The sequence below is a fragment of the Glycine soja genome, chromosome 16 (genome assembly GCF_004193775.1).
Source record: "Glycine soja cultivar W05 chromosome 16, ASM419377v2, whole genome shotgun sequence".
NCBI classification, from domain to species: domain Eukaryota; kingdom Viridiplantae; phylum Streptophyta; class Magnoliopsida; order Fabales; family Fabaceae; genus Glycine; species Glycine soja.
Window position 1 is genome coordinate 26,592,280 of NC_041017.1, and position 27,196 is coordinate 26,619,475.

Here is a 27,196-nt window from a genome sequence, read left to right on the forward strand (position 1 = left end):
GTCCATCAGGATTGAGGTGGGTGGCGGTTGGCGGCGGACGACAGGTGGTGGAGCGTAGTATGTTGGGGTGCCGTCCTCTGGGTCATAGATGTTTGAGTATAATTCTTTTACCAGAGCGACGTCGATTTGCTTATTCGGGGGTTTGGTAAGAACCTGATGCCATTGCCTCCATTGGAGTTCTCCGTAAAATTCATCAAACATGCCCACAAAGAGCTTCACGTTCCTTTCTAGTAAGATGTTCTAGAGGTGAACATTATCTTGATATCTGTGCCAAGTTGTCTGTGAAGTGAAGTGAGGGGAATCCCCTCCTTGAGTGGGCACCACTCAATTTTTTTGTGAGGCCATCTTGGTCTTCTCAAATGGATTCCTGCTTTTCAATTCTTCACAATTGGTCCCCTCGGCATGAATGTTTCCTTCATGATCTAAGTCTTCCAAGACCTTAGATCCTTCTCCTCTTTACTGGGTAGACAATCCACAACATTGAATATAGCTTTATTCAGTGAAGTTTGTGTGGTTTGGAGAATACCAACGTCTTCTTTGTCTACCTTCTCCACCTTAAAGCACCTCCTATCTTCCCCTGGGCATTTAATTGCTTAAAAAATGTTGAAGGTTACCTTTTAGTCGTTGATACTCATTTCTAGATTGCAATTCCCCATATCTACCACGTAGTTGGCAATTAACATGAAGGGTCTTCCTAGGATAAGAGGAATTTCTGCATCTTCTATGTCCATGATGACAAAATCTACCGGGAAGGTAAAATGGTGGACTTTGACCAAGACATCTTCCACTACCTCGTATGGTCTGGTGATTGACCGATCTGTGAGTTGGAGCGTCATCTTGGTAGGGTTTATCTTCAGGTTTCCAATTCTCCTACACAATGACAGGGGCATCAAGTTGATGCTTGCTCCTAAATCAATAAGAGTCTTCCCTACTGACTCATTCCCTATGGTGCAAGGGATTGTCACGCTCTTGGGGTCTTTGAATTTCTCGGGAAGCTTCCTCTGTATCATTGCATTGCAGTTGCCTCCCACCATAATGCTTTCACTGTCAATGTACTTCCCTTTCTTGGTGAGGATGTCCTTCATGAATTTGGTGTAGAGCGGTATCTGTTGTAAAGCTTCCCCAAATGGTAGGGTTATCTCTGTTGGGGAGATTCGAGGGGTACACCTGTGGACCATGAGCCACCATATAGGGAGACCTGACACCACACTCTAACCCAGAACCTTAAGGCTCAGGTTTATGGGTCTTCTCCTCACTTATATGGTGCTCAACCTTTCCACTTCTACCTGATGTGGGGCTTCACCTCACACTTGTATCCCAACATATCTCCCCCTCAAGTGTGAGTCTCTTCCACATGGTAGCCTCCCCCTCTAGCGGAAGTCTTTTATCATCCACGAGTATATCCATGGCCACCTACGGTACTTGCCCTACCTGCTAGCCATTCTGGTCGCCCGCTCCACCTGCGGGGCACGTTGTGCCGCTAGCCATTCTGGCCACCTACGGTACATGTATACTCGTCTAAGCCGGTCACCAACTCGAACCTGGCTTTGATACCAATTGTTGGGGAGATTCGAGGGGTACACCTATGAACCATGAGCCACTATATAAGGAGACCTGACACCACACTCTAACCCAAAACCTTAAGGCTCAGGTTTATGGGTCTTCGCCTCACTTATATGGTGCTCAACCTTTCCACTTCTACCTGATGTGGGACTTCACCTCACACTTGTAATCCAACAATCTCTAGCCCCTTGAATATATCCAATAAACGCTTGAAGTAGCGCTCCTTATTCTTCTTTGATGACACTAAAGGATATGGGGGCTCCTTTAGAGGGATTGGTGCCTCTTTTTTCCTAGCCTTTTGAGCTAGCTGGTTTTCGGTCTTGGAGGTTAAGACTTTCTTTCTTTGTATGCATTTCCTTCCTCAAACTAGTCTCCTTCAGTTTTCTCTTCCTCTCCTTGTGTTCTTTTCTGGCTTCTAGTCAAAACCGCCTTGCAATCCTCCTTCGGTTTTTTTTTTGTGTTGGCTCCAAAGGTGTTGGTGGGTCTTTTGGCCATTTGTTTGGCTAATTGCCCCACTTGTATCTCCAGGTTCTTGATGGAGGCTTGTGTGCTCCTATGGTTGGACATGGATATCTGCATGAATTGATTCAGCGTCTCCTCAAGCTTGCTAGTCTTCTCATAAAGATCTATCTCTTGGTTGGAATTCTGGGCTGGTTGACTTCCTTACTCCTTGTTGAACTGGTTCCCCAGATGATTCCTCGAGCTTGAGCCCTGTGTGAAATTCATCCCTTGGTTGAATCTCGACGGTCCTCCTTTGTTGTAGCCTTGGAATCCGTGGTGATTCTGAGCTCCCATGTAGTTTATACCCCTGGAAGAATCTTCTTGGGCTATGCATTGCCCTGGCTCATGTGCTCCTCCACAGATGTGGCATCCCCTTATTTGCACAACTGAAGAGTGAAAGGGACTTACCCTAGTTAGTTGTTGTGGAAGCTTGTTGAGGGTCTCTGTTAGGGTCTCTATCTGTCGGGATAATAGCTTGTTTTGGGCCAATGTTGCATCTTGGGCTGTGAGTTCCAAAAGGCTTCTCTTTGTTGGCGTGTATGCTCGATCACGAAGGATGGCATGATCATTGGCTGCCATGTTTTCTATCAACTCCATTGCCTCCTCCGGTGTCTTCAACTTGATTTTTCCCATTGCGGATGCGTAAAGGAGTTGCTTTGATTGTGGTTGCAGGCCATCTATGAAGATATTTAGTTGCACCGACTCACTGTACCCATGTGTAGGCGTCTTTCTGAGTAATCCGTGGAAATGGTCGAGCGCCTCGCTGAGTGATTCATCAGGAAATTGATGGAATGAAGATATTTCCATTTTCCCTTCAGTGGTCTTTGACTTTGGGAAGTATTTCTTTAAGAACTTTTCTACAACTTCCTCCTAAGTCCGCAAGCTATTACCCTTAAAGGAGTGTAACCACCTTTTTGCTTCCCCTACTAAAGAAAAAGAAAAGAGATTAAGGCATATAGCAGTTTTAGGGACATTGGCTTTTTTTATCGTGTTGCAAATTTCTATATAGGTGGCTAGATGAGCGTAAGGATCCTTATTTGGTAGACCATGGAAGAGGTTTCCTTGTATCAGCTGTATGAGAGAGTGGGGGTAAGAGATGTTGGCCGCTTGAACCTCCAGCCTTGTAATACTTGTGAAGAATTGCGGGGTAGATGTACTAGAGTAGTCCTCTAGTATCACTCGTCATGTATGCTCCTCTTCCATTTGATTGTAGCTTTGTGGAGAGGGAGGAGGTGAGAGTTGAATGCTTCCTTGTATTTCTTTCTCTTTTTTTTTTCTTACAGCGTTGTTACGCCTGCAAGTGGCTTCATTTTTTGGGGTGAGAGGAGCTAAATCTTCTGCTGCAGTTCTACCTCGCATACACAAAAACAAGCACTACTGTGCAAATTATGGAGGAAAAGATTGGAGAAGAAATAATAAAATTAAAATGAAAATTCTAAAATAAAGAATAAAAGAATTAATACTTAAAAATTGAAAATGTAAGGCAACCAAGTACGAAGAACAAAGTCCCCGGCAATGGCGCCAAAAACTTGTTAACGGTTTGGCAAGTGCACCAAATGTTCAAGTAGTAAAAATTTGGAAGTTTGAGTGTTGGTTTCCATAGGGACTTTGTTTTTTTACTTGTTTTGTATAATTTTCAATTTATAAGAGAAGAGATAAAGAAAGGTAAAGGATAGATAAATGGAACAAGAATTAATAGTAGATAATTGTAGAAAAAGAAAATAATAGGAAGTAAAATAATCAAAAGAGAATTCAATGGGAAGAGAATGTTAGGACCTAGCATGCCTTGTTTGCCTAAGATGTATGATTTTTGGATTTTTCTTTATCAATTAGATTACTTGCCCTTGATGTCTTACGATGACAAGTCTATTTTACCTATCTATCTCCCAAATTCCTTTGCAAAGATTCAACAAATAAAATGAGTAAAGCTTTAATTCTAGTTGCGTGCTTTAATGCATGGGCATAATGCAATCATTCTATGTCTAGCAATGATTTTATTATGATATCTTTTTCTTTTTGTTCTATTAGAAGTTATCCTCTGTTAAGCATCTAACCCTAAAATTGATGCATGCATATCTTCCTTATATTCTTGTTAAGAGTTACCCTCTATCGAGCATCTAACGCCTAAAACAATGTAAAGATGAGTAATGCATGAAATTAAAATGGGAAAAGATGATACGATGGAAAACACTTGTTACATTGAACGCCAGTTACAGTATGAAACAAATTATCATTTGGTGTTTTGATCAAGAATGCGAAAAATACCAAAAAATGGGGGCAAAAAGGTCTTTTCCTTGAGTTTCCTAGACCCTAGCTCGCCCAAGCTAGCCTCTGGTTCGCCTGGGCTACCAAATGACTTCAGGGTGAAGGAACTAGCTCGCTTGGGCGAGCAAGTTACTTTAGGAGTAAGTCTCAACAAGCCTGGGCGAGCTCCAGCTCGCCTGGGTGAGCTGCAGGTCCACCAAAATGACCATTTGCCTATAAATAGGCGTGCTAGGGGGGCTGAGAAGAGCTTCCAAGGTCCAGAAGGTGGGGGAATTGAGTGAAGAGAGAAAGAAGAAGAAGAAGAAGAAAGAAGAGAAAACGAGGCCGAGGCGCTACTGAATCGTGACCGCAATCATTCCTTCTTTTCTTGTTCTGTGTTCTTCGTGCGACCGTCGGTTAGTTTTGTTTTTAAGGATTGAATGTGATCTATGTACCCTTAGGGGTCCCCCTTGTTATTATCTACACATTCATCTTCTTCATTTATCATCGGCGATCTTTTTTTTCTTTGTAAAGTTCAATCTTAACCGATCACTAGTATTGTAAAGTCATCTTTACAGAGGTTGAAAGTTAATAAACAAAACCAAGATAAAACCAATTCATAACCTCTTCCTTTTATCAAATATCACTTGAGGTCACTTCAAGGTCGAATGCCTTAATGATTCTCTCCGCTTTTCGAAATTAAAAATAACGTTTTGAGGTCTAACGCCTTAAACAAATCTTTGTTCGCAATTAAAATAAATATTTCAAAAAACATAAAATCAATTTAACACACAAGCTTTCAAACTTAAAGAACTACGTAGGTCTGAAATCCTCATCGCACTTGAGGATACGTAGGAGCAAGGGCAACATCGTTGTCGATCCCAAAAAATTAAAAAAATATATAAAAAGGGAAAATAGATAATTGTGAAGTCACGTTACGCACACTTGATTAAAGGCTGCCATCCCTTGTGACAGGCGCGTGGGGTGCTAATACCTTCCCTATGTGTAAACAACTCCCGAACCCTTACTTTCAAAATTCGCAGACCTCTTTTTGATTTTTCTAACGTTTTCCTCGAATAAACGTTGGCGGTGACTTCACTCTTTTCCTCCCTTGGAGACGAACGCTTTGGCTTACATCTATTTTGCCCTCACCGTCCCGTCGTAGGGTAGGTTGCGACAGATGGCGACTCCACTGGGGACCTCAGAGAGTTAAGCCATTTGATCAGTGTGCAATGTTTTATCGTGACTTCTTTATTTATGCTCCCTCTTCCCTTTTATCTTTTGTTTTGTCCATATTTGTGTATAAACTTTGCTATGTTATCGTGTTTGATGTGTGTTTGTCTATCTATTACCATCGTAGTTAGAAATATTTGTTGTTCCATGCACATATGGCACCTATATCTTTGCACACACATTGAGATATTAGGCCCTATACTTGGGTCTGTGTGAGACATAGGGAGTGGAGGTCGATCTGTGGTCATGCTGGGTCTCCGACTCGCTTGATAACAGTGAAGCCTCATCTAGAGTTTTTCTCTTTTGGTGATGCATTGTCGCTGATAGTCCATATCGCCACAATGTATTACCTAAGAGGATGATATCTCTAGAAGCCAGTAAAGTTACATGAAACCACCCTTGGGAGTTGTCGCTGGAAGGGGGCTTTTGGATCCTTTCCATTAGGTTCTTGAATTAGGAGCACAGAGTAAACTCACTCTGGCTTGTTCCTTGATCGCATCATGCATATCTTCATGGCCTCATAATGGACATATCATTCATGCATTTATCATTTATCATATTCATGCATTGCATTTGCACAAGTCATTGCATTATCATACATCTTCATTTGGCATGCTTTTGTTCTGCCAATTACATAGATTCAATTTTCATCATCCACATGTTGTGTTCACTCATGCATAATCTTGACTCATAGTTGCTCATGTCTTGCATTTTCCTAAAAAAAACAAAAACAAAAAAAGCAAACACAAAAAACAAAAAAAAGGAACAAAGAGAAAGTCACAATGAAGCATGAAAGTTTACACCGCATTCTTAGTTACATGTATTGGGTACCATGATGATAGCTATAAACAAACCATGTTGGGATTATACACTCATTTCTCTTTAAAAAAAGTGATTGAAAATCATGTGAACATGGTGCCTAATGCCTTGTTAACTAGGAAAAGGGTGGTTCTTCGGGCATCTCAAGTCGATCTCATAATTACATTTGTCATGCATAACATAAGTGTGCCCTAATCATTCATCTCTATGATAGGTTGTTGAAGCACTAACAATCAAAATTTCTATTCTTGCGAACATAGGGTCAAACCAAGCGCATGCTTTTAAGAAAAAGGTTTTCATCAAGTCAAGGTCAAGTATAGAAGTAACCAACTTGAAAAAGTTGGGGTAGAAGATGGATTGAGTTTACATAACTTCTTTGGCTATTGTCAACACATGATTGAGTTAAATAATTTACAAAATTAGGGACTGTTGACGTCCATGTTTTATTTCTTGTTGCACTTTGACTCTGACAAGATGTAATGAACCATGTTGTTTTAATAAAAATCTGAATTGATTCGACCCTATGTTTTATTGAATATCCTATGTAAAATTTGCAATACTTCAACAATGTATCATTCACATACATCCACACTTTTTTCTTTTTGGTTGCATTGCTCATCACATTCTTTCCTTGAAATCAGAACTGTAATCATTATAATCAAAAGGAAAGAACGTGCTTTATGGAACCCGTATATATGTGCCAAAGCCAGAATGATGAGTAAAATAGAGGAGGTACATAAACAAATGAAGGCCAACATGGAGGCCATGAAAGAGCAAATGACCACAATGATGGAAGCCATGATGAGTATGAGAAAAATGATGGAGGTCAACACAGCTATAGTCGTTGCCGCAAGTACCGCCATTGAGGTTTACCCGACTCACCCATCTATCCTCAATCAAGTAAACCATCCAGTCTCGGATATGGTAGGCAAGGGAGGCGAAGCATTGGGAAGTATGGGTGACCCCTATTTTGTGCAGGTCCAAAGCAAGCATCCCTTCCCACCATTTGGCTTGCCTCCCAACTATACACCACCCAATGTTGTACATGCTCCCGATGAGAATGTCGACAACTCCGCACCCATACCCATTGAGAACCAACAAGCCAAATCTGGTTATGCACAGGTCCCTCAACCCATGGGGGAGACACATGAAGTACCCCAAGACCATATTCTAGCCGACTTCGAGCCTTGCCTCGGATATGCCACTGAGGGGCAGGCGTTTGGTGGCATACCCTTGCCAAACACTTTGGGGGGCTCTCAGTATCGCCCACAATCCTTTCATTTTGCGGTGGAAAGACTACCTCCTGCCATGGTGGAAAGGGAAAAATTTGATCATATAGAAGAAAGGTTGAGGGTCATTGAAGGAGGCAGAAATTATGCCTTTGCTGACATGGCAAAGTTGTGCCTAGTACCCGACATGGTTATTCCTCTAATGTTCAAGGTGTCGGATTTTGATAAGTACAAGGGCACAAATCACCTGAAGATGTACTGTAGGAAAATGGAAGCATACGCGAAAGATGAGAAATTATTGATGTATTTCTTCCATGAAAGTCTGACTGGGGCAGCCGTCACCTGGTATACTAATCTAGAACATTCCCGAGTCCGTTCTTGGAAGGACCTAATGGTTGCCTTCATTAGACAATATTTAGTACATTTCTTATATGGCTCTGGATAGAATGCAGCTACAGAACATGTGTAAGGAACATGAATCTTTCAAAGGATACGCCCAAAGGTGGAGGGATTTGGCAGCTCAGGTAATGCCCCCAATGATGGAGAGGGAGATGATAACAATGATAGTAGACACGTTACTGGTGTTCTACTATGAGAAGATGGTGGGTTACACGCTTTCAAGCTTTTCTGATTTAGTTTTTGTCGACGAAAGGATCAAAGTAGGTCTGAGAAGAGGAAAATTTGATTATCTTGCTTTGATAAATAGGAAGCCTGGGGCAAATGGAGAGAATAAGGAGGGAGAAACCCATGGTTTGACTATTGTTCCTACATGGTCAAATTTCCCACTAGCTCAACAATATCAATACTCAGCCAATATCAGTCCTTCTCATTACCCACCACCTTACCAGCCAAGAACACCCAATCATCCATAAAGGCCTCCCCTAAATTAGGCCTCTCCCTTCAAATTGCCTCATGCATAGTGTCACTTGACAATGTCAGAATTCATAAGCGATGGTCCTCCTCTTGATCTTGGCAAAAATTGCAAAGATAACCCAGTTCATTAAGTACACACCTCATTTTCTGAGATTCTCTTTTGTAGGTAATTTATTAAGGGAGATCCTCCAAAAAAATCCAACAATATTTGATAGGATATGCAAGCTCCATAACAAAGAATGAAACCTGGTTGGAACATTCTCTACCATCTCCACTTTTGTCAAAAAAGCTGAGTTAACCGTATAAGCCTCTTCTTTTTCTTTTTACCATACCAATGAGTCCTCCTTGTCGCCTCTCATTTGCAACCCTTCCAATTAAGACATGAATTGGCCCACCAACGGCTCCTCTCAAACAAATCATTGCCTCCTCCAAGGTAAGTTTTAATACCATCTCCCCTTCACCCACCTTCTCGCCTCCTTCACACAAATGTCTTTGTGTAGAGCATTTTGGTAAATCCGACTATATTTGTGAGCCAGATTATTCGCTCCAAGCACATCCTTCAAAAAAACACTTTCTCTTCATTCCCCACCTTCCACCCTATGTTTTTATCAAACCACTCATAATTCTTATCCTGCCCAAAAGACTTCACTAAGTCTCTCCACTATAAGGAGTCTCTCCCCACCCGTTTCCAATTATAGGAACCATATTTTGACACCAAGACATTTTTCCACAACACCCCCCGGCACCCGCTAAGGGTCAACAAGCCTCTATCTCTATTTCCTTAATAGGACTGCATTGAATAAAAATATGTCTTTAATGCCTAATCTTTCCTCCATTTTAGGTTGACACACCTAACTTTATCTCACCCAAGGGATCTTCCTCATCTCCCTCCATAGAAATTTGCTCTGCAATCTCATAACACTATTAGAAAATATACTTTTAACATTGGTTATTTATGACTTTCAACATCGGTTAAAAAATTGATGTTGAAAGTACCGATGTTGAAAGTATTATCGTTAACATTGGTTTTTAAAAAACTGATGTTAACGTAAAATTTATAACATCGGTTATATAAATAACTGATGTTGATAATATGAATTACACCCAAAAAAATGTATTAATATTGACAATTAACATCGATTATTTTACAAAAAAATCGATGTTAACGTACGTTAACATAGGTTTTCTGTAAAAAAAACCAATGTTAACTAATGTGTGCATGTTGACAGTTAACATTGGTTTTTCCAAAAAACTGATGTTAATATCCAAAACGTTAACATCGATTTTTTCCAAAAAACCGATGTTACCATACGTTAACATCAATTTTTTTAAAAAATTGATGTTGTTTTCAGAATTTTTTTTTAAAATACTGCCTCTGTTTTTACAGAAAAACCAAAATTTAACCTATAAATTTAAAATCATACCACATAGCACACAACATATATCATCTGCATTCTGCTTTCAAATAGGTTTTAGCAGAAAACTAACTAGTAAACTATTAATTGAAAAAAATGAACAAAGGTTATTCAATGTTAAAATGAAACAACAATTGAAAAAAATGTAATGCAATGTATGATAAACTAATTAAGTAACCTAAAGTTACATAGTTCCCTAACATCCTATGTTTGATTTCTAACTTTTAGATAATACTATGCCCACTGGATGCGTAGCGCCTTGAGTCTCTCTGCTTCCAATGGTCTAACTTCATTAAAATACTGCATGACCAAATAAAAAATAAATGAATAATGTAATAACAATGATAAGAAAGCCAACTTTGTTTGAAATTGTTAGTGCTTAGCTTTACTAAGCTTTAAAAGATTGGCTAAGATTTTGTTAAAACATAAGCACTTAGACAATGAAGGAAAGCTGGAGTTGCTGCACATGATGTCCAACGTTATGACAAGGAATAAGATCGGGCTGCACAATGCACAAGGCAAGACAAAATATCAAATGAAGAATTGAAGCTGCAGGATCCACGATGTCGGATACAATGTCCAGGACATCCTGCCCGAAAATACTGGAGTTGCTGTACAATGCACAAGGCAAGATAAAAGAATTGAAGCTGCAGGATCCACGATGTCGGATACGATGTCCAGGACATCTGGCCCGAAAATACTGGACACATAAATCTGTTATATCTTTAACAGATTATTGTGCAGTTAGCAACAGATTAGATGATCTATCTTCTGGAACGAATTAAAAGATAATTAAAGTTTGAATTACAAACTAGAAGAGTTCGTTCAGGGATTAAAGATTAAAGATAAAAACTAAAAGATCAAACTTTATCTTTTAGTTCTTTAACTGCAGATTTTTTCAGGAGAATGATAGATCTCATCCAGCACAAGTTGTTGCAGCCAAGATACACGCACTGCTATAAAAACATGGAGGCTGCACGAGTTCTGTACCAAGTCCGGGATTGAAGAGTTATTTTGTGAGTTTTGGGACTTGAGTGTTTTGTGAGCCACCTTGATGCTACCCTAACATCAAGTGTTGGACCTGAGTGTGTAGAGTTGATCTCTAGTGTGTAGGGTTGATCCCTTTTGTTCAGAGAGCAATCTCTGGTGTGTTTTTGATTTGTTTGTAAACACGGGAGTGTGATTGAGAGGGAGTGAGAGGGGTTCTCATATCTAAGAGTGGCTCTTAGGTAGAGGTTGCACGGGTAGTGGTTAGGTGAGAAGGTTGTAAACAGTGGCTGTTAGATCTTCGAACTAACACTATTTTAGTGGATTTCCTCCCTGGCTTGGTAGCCCCCAGATGTAGGTGAGGTTGCACCGAACTGGGTTAACAATTCTCTTGTGTTATTTACTTGTTTAATCTGTTCATACAGTCAAACATAATCTGCATGTTCTGAAGCGTGATGTCGTGACATCCGGTACGACATCTGGCATTGGTATCAGAATTTCATTTGGTATCAGAGCAGGCACTCGAAATCACTGAGTGAGATCTAGGGAGATAAATTCTGATGAACATGGAGAAAGAAGGAGGACCAGTGAACAGACCACCAATTCTGGATGGAACCAACTATGAATACTGGAAAGCAAGGATGGTGGCCTTCCTCAAATCACTGGATAGCAGAACCTGGAAAGCTATCATCAAAGGCTGGGAACATCCCAAGATGCTGGACACAGAAGGAAAGCCCACTGATGAATTAAAGCCAGAAGAAGACTGGACAAAAGAAGAAGACGAATTGGCACTTGGAAACTCCAAAGCCTTGAATGCTCTATTCAATGGAGTTGACAAGAATATCTTCAGACTGATCAACACATGCACAGTGGCCAAGGATGCATGGGAGATCCTGAAAACCACTCATGAAGGAACCTCCAAAGTGAAGATGTCCAGATTGCAACTGTTGGCTACAAAATTCGAAAATCTGAAGATGAAGGAGGAAGAATGTATTCATGACTTCCACATGAACATTCTTGAAATTGCCAATGCTTGCACTGCCTTGGGAGAGAGGATGACAGATGAAAAGCTGGTGAGAAAGATCCTCAGATCCTTGCCTAAGAGATTTGACATGAAAGTCACTGCAATAGAGGAGGCCCAAGACATTTGCAACATGAGAGTAGATGAACTCATTGGTTCCCTTCAAACCTTTGAGCTAGGACTCTCGGATAGGGCTGAAAAGAAGAGCAAGAATCTGGCTTTCGTGTCCAATGATGAAGGAGAAGAAGATGAGTATGACCTGGATACTGATGAAGGTCTGACTAACGCAGTTGTACTCCTTGGAAAACAGTTCAACAAAGTGATGAACAGAATGGACAGGAGGCAGAAACCACATGTCCGGAACATCCCTTTCGACATCAGGAAAGGTAGTGAATACCAGAAAAGGTCAGATGAAAAGCCCAGTCACAGCAAAGGAGTTCAATGTCATGGGTGTGAAGGCTATGGACACATCAAAGCTGAATGTCCCACTCATCTCAAGAAGCAGAGGAAAGGACTTTCTGTATGTCGGTCTGATGATACAGAGAGTGAACAAGAAAGTGATTCTGACAGAGATATGAATGCACTCACTGGGAGATTTGAATCTGCTGAAGATTCAAGTGATACAGACAGTGAAATCACTTTTGATGAGCTTGCTACATCCTATAGAGAACTATGCATCAAAAGTGAGAAGATTCTTCAGCAAGAAGCACAACTGAAGAAGGTCATTGCAAATCTGGAGGCTGAAAAGGAGGCACATGAAGAGGAGATCTCTGAGCTTAAAGGAGAAGTTGGTTTTCTGAACTCTAAACTGGAAAACATGACAAAATCAATAAAGATGCTGAATAAAGGCTCAGATACGCTTGATGAGGTGCTACAGCTTGGAAAGAATGTTGGAAACCAGAGAAGACTTGGATTTAATCCTAAGTCTGCTGGCAGAACAACCATGACAGAATTTGTTCCTGCCAAAAACAGCACTGGAGCCACGATGTCACAACATCGGTCTCGACATCATGGAACGCAGCAGAAAAGGAGCAAAAGAAAGAATTGGAGGTGTCACTACTGTGGCAAGTATGGTCACATAAAGCCCTTTTGCTATCATTTACATGGTCATCCACATCATGGAACTCAAAGTAGCAGCAGTGGAAGGAAGATGATGTGGGTTCCAAAACACAAGACTGTTAGTCTTGTTGTTCATACTTCACTTAGAGCATCAGCTAAGGAAGATTGGTACCTAGATAGCGGCTGCTCCAGACACATGACAGGAGTTAAAGAATTCCTGGTGAACATTGAACCTTGCTCCTCTAGCTATGTGACATTCGGAGATGGCTCTAAAGGAAAGATCACTGGAATGGGAAAGCTAGTCCATGATGGACTTCCTAGTCTGAACAAAGTACTGCTGGTGAAGGGACTGACTGCAAACTTGATCAGCATCAGTCAGTTGTGTGATGAAGGATTCAATGTAAACTTCACAAAGTCAGAATGCCTGGTGACAAATGAGAAGAGTGAAGTTCTAATGAAGGGCAGCAGATCAAAGGACAACTGTTACCTATGGACACCTCAAGAAACCAGTCACTCCTCCACATGTCTATTCTCCAAAGAAGATGAAGTCAAAATATGGCATCAAAGATTTGGACATCTGCACTTAAGAGGCATGAAGAAAATCATTGACAAAGGTGCTGTTAGAGGCATTCCCAATCTGAAAATAGAAGAAGGCAGAATCTGTGGTGAATGTCAGATTGGAAAGCAAGTCAAGATGTCCCACCAGAAGCTTCAACATCAGACCACTTCCAGGGTGCTGGAACTACTTCACATGGACTTGATGGGGCCTATGCAAGTTGAAAGCCTTGGAGGAAAGAGGTACGCCTATGTTGTTGTGGATGATTTCTCCAGATTTACCTGGGTCAACTTTATCAGAGAAAAATCAGACACCTTTGAAGTATTCAAGGAGTTGAGTCTAAGACTTCAAAGAGAGAAAGACTGTGTCATCAAGAGAATCAGGAGTGACCATGGCAGAGAGTTTGAAAACAGCAAGTTTACTGAATACTGCACATCTGAAGGCATCACTCATGAGTTCTCTGCAGCCATTACACCACAACAAAATGGCATAGTTGAAAGGAAAAACAGGACTTTGCAAGAAGCTGCTAGGGTCATGCTTCATGCCAAAGAACTTCCCTATAATCTCTGGGCTGAAGCCATGAACACAGCATGCTACATCCACAACAGAGTTACACTTAGAAGAGGGACTCCAACCACACTGTATGAAATCTGGAAAGGGAGGAAGCCAACTGTCAAGCACTTCCACATCTTTGGAAGCCCATGTTACATTTTGGCAGATAGAGAGCAAAGGAGAAAGATGGATCCCAAGAGTGATGCAGGAATATTCCTGGGATACTCTACAAACAGCAGAGCATATAGAGTATTCAATTCCAGAACCAGAACTGTGATGGAATCCATCAATGTGGTTGTTGATGATCTAACTCCAACAAGAAAGAAGGATGTCGAAGAAGATGTCAGAACATCGGGAGACAATGTGGCAGATACAGCTAAAAGTGCAGAAAATGCAGAAAACTCTGATTCTGCTACAGATGAACCAAACATCAATCAACCTGACAAGAGATCCTCCATTAGAATCCAGAAGATGCACCCCAAGGAGCTGATTATAGGAGATCCAAACAGAGGAGTCACTACAAGATCAAGGGAGATTGAGATTGTCTCCAACTCATGTTTTGTCTCCAAAATTGAGCCCAAGAATGTGAAAGAGGCACTGACTGATGAGTTCTGGATCAATGCTATGCAAGAAGAATTGGAGCAATTCAAAAGGAATGAAGTCTGGGAGCTAGTTCCGAGACCCGAGGGAACTAATGTGATTGGCACCAAGTGGATCTTCAAGAACAAAACCAATGAAGAAGGTGTTATAACCAGAAACAAGGCCAGACTTGTTGCTCAAGGCTACACTCAGATTGAAGGTGTAGACTTTGATGAAACTTTCGCCCCAGTTGCTAGACTTGAGTCTATCAGATTGTTACTTGGTGTAGCTTGCATCCTCAAATTCAAGCTGTACCAAATGGATGTGAAGAGCGCGTTTCTGAATGGATACCTGAATGAAGAAGCCTATGTGGAGCAGCCAAAGGGATTTGTAGATCCAACTCATCCAGATCATGTATACAGGCTCAAGAAGGCTCTCTATGGATTGAAGCAAGCTCCAAGAGCTTGGTATGAAAGGCTAACAGAGTTCCTTACTCAGCAAGGGTATAGGAAGGGAGGAATTGACAAGACTCTCTTTGTCAAGCAAGATGCTGAAAACTTGATGATTGCACAGATATATGTTGATGACATTGTGTTTGGAGGGATGTCGAATGAGATGCTTCGACATTTTGTTCAACAGATGCAATCTGAATTTGAGATGAGTCTTGTTGGAGAGCTGACTTATTTTCTGGGACTCCAAGTGAAGCAGATGGAAGACTCCATATTCCTCTCACAAAGCAAGTATGCAAAGAACATTGTCAAGAAGTTTGGGATGGAGAATGCCAGCCATAAAAGAACACCTGCACCTACTCACTTGAAGCTGTCAAAAGATGAAGCTGGCACCAGTGTTGATCAAAGTCTGTACAGAAGCATGATTGGGAGCTTACTATATTTAACAGCTAGCAGACCTGACATCACCTATGCAGTAGGTGTTTGTGCAAGATATCAAGCCAATCCCAAGATAAGTCACTTGAATCAAGTAAAGAGAATTCTGAAATATGTAAATGGCACCAGTGACTATGGGATTATGTACTGTCATTGTTCAGGATCAATGCTGGTTGGGTATTGTGATGCTGATTGGGCTGGAAGTGCAGATGACAGAAAAAGCACTTCTGGTGGATGCTTCTATCTGGGCAACAATCTTATTTCATGGTTCAGCAAGAAGCAGAACTGTGTGTCCCTATCTACTGCAGAAGCCGAGTATATTGCAGCAGGAAGCAGCTGTTCACAACTAGTTTGGATGAAGCAGATGCTCAAGGAGTACAATGTCGAACAAGATGTCATGACATTATACTGTGACAACTTGAGTGCTATTAATATTTCTAAAAATCCTGTGCAACACAGCAGAACCAAGCACATTGACATTAGACATCACTATATTAGAGAGCTTGTTGATGATAAAGTTATCACAGTGGAGCATGTTGACACTGAGGAACAAATAGCAGATATTTTCACAAAGGCATTGGATGCAAATCAGTTTGAAAAACTGAGGGGCAAGCTGGGCATTTGTCTGCTAGAGGAATTATAGCAGCTACTGCTATCTGAACGTGCTCAAACGTCTCACTTAACATTAATAGCACGTTCACTACTGAACCAAAGCAAATTCGACCGTTGCTTCACACGTCCCTCTACATTCCTCATTCAAACTTATATTTTCGTGGTAATCTCGTTTTCAGCATTCCCCAACAGCTCTCAGAAATTTGCGAAACCATTCCAAACGCTCTGCTTTTCCATGGCTACCTCACCAAAAGAAACTTCAGCTCCTGGTTCACCCTCTGTACCATCATCTCCATCATCCACCAAAGCACCATCTAACCAGGAACGACCTGAATTCAATATCCAGCCCATACAAATGATTCCTGGTTCAGACCCTGCTCCTGAAAAACTGGTTCCCAAACGACAACAGGGTGTGAAGATTTCTGAAAACCCTAGCCTTGCAACAAGTCCTAGGGAAGTAGACACAAAGATGGATAAGAAGATCCGCAGTATTGTGAGTAACATCCTGAAAAATGCCTCTGTTCCTGATGCTGATGACGATGTTCCAACATCTTCCACCCCAGATGTTGCTATTCCTGATGCTGAGAAAGATGTTCCAACATCTTCCACCCCAAATACTGAAGTCCTCTCTTCACCCAGCAAAGAGGATTCAACAGAGGAAGAGGATCAAGCCACAAAGGAGACCCCTGCACCACGGGCACCAGAACCTGCTCCAGGTGACCTCATTGACCTAGAAGAGGTAGAATCTGATGAGGAACCCATTGCCAACAAGTTGGCACCTGGCATTGCAGATAGATTACAAAGCCGAAAAGGAAAAACCCCCATTAAGAGGTCTGGACGAATCAAGACTATGGCACAGAAGAAGAGCACTCCAATCACTCCTACCTCATCCAGACGAAGCAAAGTCGCAATTCCTTCCAAGAAGAGGAAAGAAATTTCCTCATCTGATTCTGATGATGATGTCGAACTAGATGTTCCCGACATCAAGAGGACCAAGACATCAGGGAAGAAGGTGCCTGGTAATGTCCCTGATGCACCATTGGACAACATCTCATTCCACTCCATTGGCAATGCTGAAAGGTGGAAATTCGTGTATCAACGCAGACTTGCCTTGGAAAGAGAACTGGGAAGAGCTGCCTTGGATTGCAAGGAGATCATGGACCTCATCAAGGCTGCTGGACTGCTGAAAACTGTCACTAAGTTGGGAGACTGCTATGAGAGTCTAGTCAGGGAATTCATTGTCAACATTCCCTCTGACATAACAAACAGAAAGAGTGATGAGTATCAAAGAGTGTTTGTCAGAGGAAAATGTGTTAGATTCTCCCCAGCTGTGATCAACAAATACCTGGGCAGACCAACAGATGGAGTGGTGGACATTACTGTTTCTGAGCATCAAATTGCCAAGGAAATCACTGCCAAACAAGTCCAGCATTGGCCAAAGAAAGGGAAGCTTTCTGCAGGGAAGCTAAGTGTGAAGTATGCAATTCTGCACAGGATTGGCGCTGCAAACTGGGTACCCACCAATCATACTTCCACTGTTGCCACAGGTTTGGGTAAATTTCTGTATGCTGTTGGAACCAAGTCCAAATTTAATTTTGGAAACTATATTTTTGATCAAACTGTTAAGCATTCAGAATCTTTTGCTGTCAAATTACCCATTGCCTTCCCAACTGTATTGTGTGGCATTATGTTGAGTCAACATCCAAATATTTTAAACTACTCTGACTCTGTGATGAAGAGAGAATCTCCTCTATCCCTGCATTACAAATTGTTTGAGGGGACACATGTCCCAGACATTGTCTCGACATCAGGGAAAGCTGCTGCTTCAGGTGCTGTGTCCAAGGATGCTTTGATTGCTGAACTCAAGGACACATGCAAGGTGCTGGAAGCAACCATCAAAGCCACCACAGAGAAGAAGATGGAGCTGGAACGGCTGATCAATAGGCTCTCAGAAAGTGGCATTAATGATGGAGAAGCAGCTGAGCAAGAAGATGAAACAGCTGAGGAAGAAGTAGAAGCAGCCGAGGAAGAAGAAGAAGTTGCTGAGGAAGAGGAAGATGCAGCAGAGGATACTGAATCAGATGATGATTCTGAAGCCACCCCATGATCATCAGACCTTTATATTTTTTTGCTTTTTACTAGCTATAGGGGCATGTCCCTTTGAACAATGGATTACTATTGGTCTGTAATATTTGCACCTTAAGTTCATGCATTCTACTTTTGTCAAATTCTGTCTAAAAAGGGGGAGTAATAATAGTTATGTATGCATGCTTTTGAGTAGTAGGATACTATGTATGCAATAGTAGTATTATGCATGATTGTGAGAAGTAGGATACGATGTATGCATGATTCATGATTTTGAGGGGGAGTTGTATGTATATGATTTTGAGGGGGAGACTGCTGCTGCTGATGATGACTGATGTAAGCTACTAGTAGCTGAGCATGGAGACAGGGGGAGCAGAAAGCTGATGTCACATGAGATGTCTTGACATCCTGGAAAAGACTAGTAGCTGATAGAAGATGCTGCAGTAAGAGCATGAAGACAGGGGGAGCAGAAAGCTGATGTCACATGAGATGTCTTGACATCCTGGAAACGACTTGCAACTTGTCTAAACTACAGATTCCGCTGTGCTTGATTACTCTGATAATGAAAGTTGCTGATCCCACTTGCATAACTGCTCGTACCTGCTCAGGAAGTGTCTAAGTATGTTTTAGACAAAATTTGCCAAAGGGGGAGATTGTTAGTGCTTAGCTTTACTAAGCTTTAAAAGATTGGCTAAGATTTTGTTAAAACATAAGCACTTAGACAATGAAGGAAAGCTGGAGTTGCTGCACATGATGTCCAACGTTATGACAAGGAATAAGATCGGGCTGCACAATGCACAAGGCAAGACAAAATATCAAATGAAGAATTGAAGCTGCAGGATCCACGATGTCGGATACAATGTCCAGGACATCCTGCCCGAAAATACTGGAGTTGCTGTACAATGCACAAGGCAAGATAAAAGAATTGAAGCTGCAGGATCCACGATGTCGGATACGATGTCCAGGACATCTGGCCCGAAAATACTGGACACATAAATCTGTTATATCTTTAACAGATTATTGTGCAGTTAGCAACAGATTAGATGATCTATCTTCTGGAACGAATTAAAAGATAATTAAAGTTTGAATTACAAACTAGAAGAGTTCGTTCAGGGATTAAAGATTAAAGATAAAAACTAAAAGATCAAACTTTATCTTTTAGTTCTTTAACTGCAGATTTTTTCAGGAGAATGATAGATCTCATCCAGCACAAGTTGTTGCAGCCAAGATACACGCACTGCTATAAAAACATGGAGGCTGCACGAGTTCTGTACCAAGTCCGGGATTGAAGAGTTATTTTGTGAGTTTTGGGACTTGAGTGTTTTGTGAGCCACCTTGATGCTACCCTAACATCAAGTGTTGGACCTGAGTGTGTAGAGTTGATCTCTAGTGTGTAGGGTTGATCCCTTTTGTTCAGAGAGCAATCTCTGGTGTGTTTTTGATTTGTTTGTAAACACGGGAGTGTGATTGAGAGGGAGTGAGAGGGGTTCTCATATCTAAGAGTGGCTCTTAGGTAGAGGTTGCACGGGTAGTGGTTAGGTGAGAAGGTTGTAAACAGTGGCTGTTAGATCTTCGAACTAACACTATTTTAGTGGATTTCCTCCCTGGCTTGGTAGCCCCCAGATGTAGGTGAGGTTGCACCGAACTGGGTTAACAATTCTCTTGTGTTATTTACTTGTTTAATCTGTTCATACAGTCAAACATAATCTGCATGTTCTGAAGCGTGATGTCGTGACATCCGGTACGACATCTGGCATTGGTATCAGAATTTCAGAAATAAACAATTATCGTTTCTCAATTATTCCTGAAAGATCCTAAGATTATCGTGGACGTCCAGTGCATGACGTAATAGTCACACTCAGTGCTTCCTTTTTGTCTATTACACTAAATACATAATGAAATTTGGATATTAATTAAACGTTAACTACAATTAGTGTACACACACATAAGTAGTATATATAAGTAGAATAAATTTAAATCACGTACCTTAACAACAATCCACCTAGCAGCAGCCTTGGATTTAGGTTGTGGAGTATCATCAAGTCTTTTCAAAGCACTATTGAATAAGAGGAACATTAAAATATTGATGTTGTTGAGTTATGCTAATGCAAATGTATTAAAAACAACATTGACCTGTTAATTATTCCCTTAAGATAGTTGTCTGGCCTGTTATGTAAAGATCAAAACCAGACAACTAGGTTTTCCTTAGGCAGAATGATGACCATTTGCCAGTGTCCGTTGCAGTAGAGACGAATAGGGGTTATTGTAGTACTATTGATTATTTAAATTCAGTTATTGTGTTTGACTTACCCATTCAGGTAGGCTCCAAGGTAGACATCTCGTTTTGAACTCTGCATCCAACTCTTGATGTAACTTTCCGATTCAAATTGCGATTGCCCAGATCTCTGAATGGACTGTGGCTCGAGGAATCCATACACATCAGAATTCCCCGCTCGCAGACTTGTCTCAGTCAGATGCTTATGTTGTTAAGACAAAGTTAATTATGTATGAATTTAAAACAATTACTTTGGTAATTAACAGTAATCCAAATTGACTTACAAAATCCACAACTATATAACAGATATGCTGAGACATTGACCACCGTGTGCAATTTCAGAGAGATCTTCATGCTTTATGTACAACGAGAAGTTTTGATTAAACACCTGGAACATGGTAGCATCCCACATAACCTGGAAAGGCTTCAAAAACAGCTGTGGGATGGTTAATGTCATCAGGTATAGGGGATCATCAACCTCATGATCCGGGCTTTCTGGAGGTTTTGCTGGAGACACAGCTGCCTATTGATCAAACATAGTTAATTAACAAGTTTTGATTACAGTGAACAAATCAATTGAAAAAAAGAAACATATAATTAGAGTAAATACCTGTTCTGATAAACGCTTCACAAGATGTGTCGGCCAAGCAAGGAAGGTGTTAAGTGCCTGCCCCACTAAGGTAACCTCGTCAATGGGTACAGGAACGAGAGCCTCTCCATCTTTAACCTCCTCAACACCAACCTTGACTTGGCCATGCAACAAAGGGATATTGTGAACTGTTGTGGATCCCTCATAAAGTCTTCCTAAGGCAACCAGGCGGGAAGGATTTTCTTCAATGTATAGCCCGCATTTGTCTGAGTCACCCGTCTCTGGATTGTTCCCTGAGGGAGCAACACAACTCTCCTTTGTGCTGACACGAGCACCTGAGGGACCAACCTCTGGCTCTAGAGGCAGTGCAAGTCCCTGTGAATGCATCTGAGACTGGAACTGGGACTGCATCTGGCTGAAGGATGCCATCAGCTGTCAAGTCACTTTTTCTGTGATCGACTCCTCCAGTTGGTCGCTGATTTGTTGGGTCTGCTGTTGTAGGTCTTCAGGAGGCATAGAGGAAGAAATGCGGGATGTTCGTGGAGCCAATCCGAAGTATTGCTTTATGGTGACACCGGCTCCAGCAGCACGGACCCGGCCAGGGTGCTCTGGTCGCCTAATGGCAGCAGTTAGGACATCATGACGTCCATGGGAGATGAACGATCCCTGTGACGCCTGCTCGTCCAAAGAATCCTGTACAGAACACATATATTTGTCCAAGGCATTCACAGAATACACAAAGATAATTGCAATTATTAATTATAAATGACTTACAATCTTCTCAGCTATTTCCTTTGCTGCCTCAGAAGTCATCTGCCCAGTTTTCTTGGTGCGGGCCAGCTTCCACTTCACGTGGCATCTGATGGAAGATGGAGGGTCAATGACACCCTTAGTGCTTCCAGACTGGGCAGCTTCTTCCAATCTTTTCTTTGTCTTCTCAGTCATGAGCTTTTGTTCTAAATATTCATAACCCCCACGAGACAACACGTGGGGGGCAGTGTTTTGCTTCTGGATGGCCTGTGCCTTTTTCCAAACATCCTGCAAAAATCGAACATTAATGAAAATGATTACTACAATGAATTATAAGAACTGATTTTTTGTGGAAAAAAACTAAAATGACAAAGTACATACCTCCCACGAGGGGTCTCTGCGAGTCTGACAAAACTGGGCACATTTCTCCTTGCTAATGCCGTATTTTTCACAGACAATGTCGTCCACACCGTCCTTGTCGATTACAAGTGCCCATTTCCTAGTCAAGTCAGATTTAAACTGCCTCCACCGCTCGCCGACAGTCAGAAGAATTTTCTTCTTTGTCCTACTATCAGAAGCTTCTTTCAAATTCCGCCTAACAAACAATAAATTAGGTTTTATTGAAAGTAAATAACAAATTTAGGCTACTAAAGAAAATCAAAGAAGAAAACTAAAATACCTGAATATCCTCCCTTATCAAATCCTTCTGAGCAACAGGGACTTCCTTCCAGGTCTCGTATGTCACATCGACCTTATCACGAGCAACAATCCCCAAATATGTTCTTAATTTCATCTTGTGGGGACCGTCGGCCTTGCCGATAGCAGGATTGACGTTGACCAAAGGTCTTTCTGCCCCAGGTGGTCTAGTGGCCAACGATCCTAGTCGTGTCGCCTTGCGTGTCCGCTTCAACGTAGACGGAGATGCTGATGTGACTGTAGGAGGAGGAGGAAGAGGAGGAGGAGGCGAGGAAGGTGGAGTAGCCATGGACCTTTAAAGAGAAAAAGTTGAGTTAGTTAATATTATCAAAAAGCATTGTATGAGTTATGTAAATGAATGTACCGAAATGAAATAGTTTATTAGAAGATTATGTTAGACGATGTTAATTAATTCTTCTTCATCATGATCATTACGATTAGCATGAACGTCGTCAGCTCCTTCTTCTCCGATGACGTTAGAAGTCATTTGTGTGGACAAAGGACTAACATAAGTGTCCACGTATGAATCATCATCTTGTACATTAACACCAATTGTTTTCCCGTGTAGAACCACGGACCACCTTTCATCACAAGGGTCTTGCACATAAAATACTTGCTTAGCTTGTTCTGCCATGATGAAAGGGTCATTCTGGTAAGCTAGTTTCTTTAGGTTTACCAATGTAAATCCTACATCATCAGTTTGCACACCGGTGTTGTTGTCAACCCACTTACATTTGAAAACACAAACAGTAAATTTGACATAGTTAAGTTCCCATATTTCACCAATGAACCCAAAGTAAGGGATGGAAGCTACACAGGGATTGTCATCATGTACACTTGCAAAGTGTTGAGATTCAGCCCTTAGGGTGACCCCGCTGTTTTGCATTGTACTTTTGTCATCTTGTCCTTTCGTGTAAAAGGAAAACTTGTTTATGTAGTATCCTTGCCAAGTTATAACATTTCTTTTAGGCCCATCAGCTAGATTTCTTAATGTTTTAGAAGCATTTTCGTCAGCAAAGATTGTATCTTTAAACCAATTAGAGAAAGTCTTGTTATGCTTTTTCAAGACCAAGTTCTTTGACATTTTTGGATTACTTTGTTTGACTAAACCTTCATGCTAAAGTATGTATGACAAAACTTCATTATTGTTGTTCAACACATACAAGTGAGCTTGTAACAAATCTTCTACACTTGGAGTGATAACATGAAGTCCTCTTGAACCCTTACCGCCCACTCTGTCGTCATGGCGAGACTCAGGAAGCCCAACAGGTTTAGCCTTTTCAATGTACTCTAAACAAAATTCAATGGCTTCTTCTGCGATGTACCTTTCAACAATAGATGCTTCTGGATGATGTAGAATCTTGGTATACCCTTTTAAGATCTTTATGTAGCGCTCAATCAGGTACATCCAACGCAGATAAACAGGACCACAACATTTGATTTCTCTGACTAGGTGAACAATTACATGGACCATGATGTCAAAGAAAGCAAGAGGAAAATACATCTCCAACTGGAACAGTATAATTGCAGCCTCATTTTCTAGGTCATCAAAGTTGACAAGATCAAGGACTTTGCTACATATGACATTGAAGAAAAAGCACAGGCGAGTTATGGCTAACCTGACTTTGTTAGGCAAAATGTCTCGTATGGCCACGACTAACAATTGTTGCATCAACACGTGACAATCATGAGACTTTAACCCCACCAGCTTAAGCTCCTTCAACTGCAAAAGGCTCTTAATATTTGAAGAGTATCCTTGTGGGACTTTAACCCGATGCAGACACTGGCAAAAACTGATCTTTTCCTTTCTGGACAAAGTATGACAAGCTGGAGGCAAGTATATTTTTTTACCATCAGACCTTGGATGCAACTGCAATCGTATGCCCATGTCAGTTAGATCTTGACAGGTATTCAGACCATCTTTCGTCTTGCCTTGAATGTTAAGGAGTGTCCCAATGACACTGTCATATACATTTTTCTCTACATGCATAACATCAATACAATGTCTAACATCTAGATCAGACCAGTAAGGAAGATCAAAGAAAATGGACCTCTTCTTCCATAAGCAACTCTTACTTTTATCCTTCTTTTGGGTCTTTCCAAATACAGTATTCAGGTGTTCAACCCGCTAGAAGACTTGCTCACCAGTTAACGGTATCCGTGCAGTTTCATGCTCTTGACTTCCATTAAAAGCTTTTTTCAATCGTCTGTAAGGGTGATGAGGTTTTAGAAAATGGCGATGCCTAGTGTACACTGTTTTTCTACTATGTTTCAGTTGTATGTAGCTTGTGTCTTCTTCACAGATGGGGCATGCATGATCACCCTTAACACTATAACCGCTGAGATTCCCATATGCTGGAAAGTCATTAATGGTACAAAAAAGCATTGCACGCATTTGAAAAGTCTCCTTGCGAAACCCATCAAACACTAAAACTCCCTCGTCCCACAACTTTCTCAGGTCTTCAATCAACGGACTTAGATAAACATCAATGTCATTTCCTGGTTGTCTTAGGCCTGATATCATCATAGACAACATCATGTATTTTCGCTTCATGCACAACCAAGGAGGCAAATTATAAATTACTAGTAGAACTGGCCATGAACTGTGTTGAGTGCTTAAATTTCCATATGGATTCATTCCATCACTGGCTAGTCCAAGCCTAAGATTTCTTGCCTCTTTGCCGAAATCTGGACACAAACTATCAATATTCTTCCACTGGGAGCAATCAGCCAGATGACAGACCATTCCATCAGAGTTTCTCCCATTTGCATGCCAGGTAAGATCTTTTGCGTCGTCCTCATTAGCAAATAGACGCTTAAACCTTGGAATGATGGAAAGATACCACAACACCTTTGCTGGAGGGCCCTTCTTTGAGTTTTCATCAAAACTACAGTCCTCACCATCCTTCACCTTGTACCGTGATGCCCCACACCTAGGGCATTTGGACATTTATTCAAATTCATGTCTGTACAGTATGCAATCATTAGGGCAAGCATGAATCTTCTGATACTTCATACCCATCGGACACAGTATCTTTTTGGCCTGATAGTAGCTTTTAGGCAACGTGCTATCCTCTGGAAGTAGATCGTGCACTACTTGAAGCAATGAAGTAAAGCTTTTGTCACTCCACCCATATCTGCCCACTCTACTTGTTTGTCATTTCACCATGCCATATCCACGTCGTATAATTCCTCTTAATTCCATCACACAACAGATGCTCTCGTATGTCATCTAGTATTTGTCGTCTTTCGTTCAAACAATTGATGCAAGGACAATAATATTTTCCATCTTCATCCGGTCGACCTTTTTCTGAAGCAAATTGTAAGAACTGTTCGACGCTTTCCTCATATTCTGGGCTGATGCAACTTTCATTCATCCAACTTCGATCCATCTAAGTAATAACTCGGTCATACTCTCAAACTTATTTGATGCATGAAAATCTCACTTTTTTATTATAGGTGTGGCCCTATCCCATTCGGGAAGACTGTCTTTTACGGTAGCTTCATACATTAAGGTTAATTCTATTTTTGTTAAATTTGACAAAATTTCGGCAGCATTTTGCATTGGTCTCCAAGTACACGAAATGAAATCGGTGAAATTAATTTCCCGATAATCAAGTATGCACTCAGAGAACTAGAAATGCATTGTACTAAAATTTCATCAAATTAAACAAAATAATTTTAACCTTAACACATGAATCTACCATAAAAATAGCAGTCTCCCCAAACTGTCCAAACAAACAATTCAAGATTGAATACAATGATTAATGCAAATTATCCGCAAGAATCATTGCATCCAGTCTCAAACGGGAATCTAAGGTTCACTCATCATGATCACAATTTGTATAGCATATATCAATTGTCATTAATGGCAGTGAACACGTGATAAAAATACTAATTGGTAATAAACATTTGTACTTGTGATGATGAGTAGCACGATCCAAAATGAAAGCAAGAATCAAAGAAATAACTGAATGAACACCTACATTTAAAAATTAATTAAAATATTTTTTTTCACAGTGGAATTTTAAACACATGAAAACTTGGTATGTAATTTGTACCATGTACAAGACTATTATATATGGATATATAATTTATGTTCAAATAAAAATATTAAATAAAGTAAATTCATTTTAATTTTTATGTAGTGGAGATCAATTTAAACATATTTATTGTTTTAAATAGTCAGTTAAGAAGATTATTTGAGTTTAATTCATTCTGGTGCATCGGATCTAACTCCTTTCAAAATATAACCAGGGTTTGCTCAACATATATCTAAGATTAAATATTCTATTTAAATTATTATATATTTTAAATTTATTTGAAACATTTTAACCACCCACACATAACAACAACAAATCAATTTCAAACTCAATAAACATTCATTGTTTACCAAGTGGTAGGGACCAATAGAAAATGTGATAGGGATCAGTATCAACTCCAACAAGTTACTTGTTTTTAAAGAGTTGTGATGATGCTGATAGGTTGCAGGTTATAGTTTCAACTAACTGGACCTACTAGTTCTTACCAAGGCACATTGTCCATCTCATCGATCATGTATGTGATAGCCTTTGTTTTTTGGTTCAGGGGAGGGGAATGTGGAGAAAGTTTGGTGATACTGCCTCATCTTATGAATGTGTTCTGGTTCACAAAATATGGGCCTCAAGGAATGTT

At 40.7% G+C, this 27,196-nt stretch overlaps 1 protein-coding gene across 1 annotated transcript; it reads right to left on the reverse strand.

The window, feature by feature from the left end:
* Positions 1–617: 617 nt before the first annotated feature.
* Positions 618–2,697, reverse strand: LOC114389904. Its single transcript, XM_028350611.1, has 3 exons — positions 2,473–2,697; positions 1,432–1,583; positions 618–1,167 (listed from the first exon to the last, which is right to left on the reverse strand). Exons 1-3 carry the CDS (start codon positions 2,695–2,697, stop codon positions 618–620), a joined length of 927 nt encoding a protein of 308 aa, XP_028206412.1.
* Between the last annotated feature and the right edge of the window lie 24,499 nt (positions 2,698–27,196).

Excerpts from the sequence above, each read along its gene's own strand:
- LOC114389904 (XM_028350611.1), bottom strand. The coding sequence starts at position 2,697 with ATGGGAAAAATCAAGTTGAAGACACCGGAGGAGGCAATGGAGTTGATA. Across the intron at positions 1,584-2,472 it reads TTCCACAACAACTAACTAGG|GTGTACCCCTCGAATCTCCC; the intron begins GTAAGTCCCTTT and ends CATGGTTCATAG. Across the intron at positions 1,168-1,431 it reads GCGACCAGAATGGCTAGCAG|GTGTACCCCTCGAATCTCCC; the intron begins GTAGGGCAAGTA and ends CATGGTCCACAG.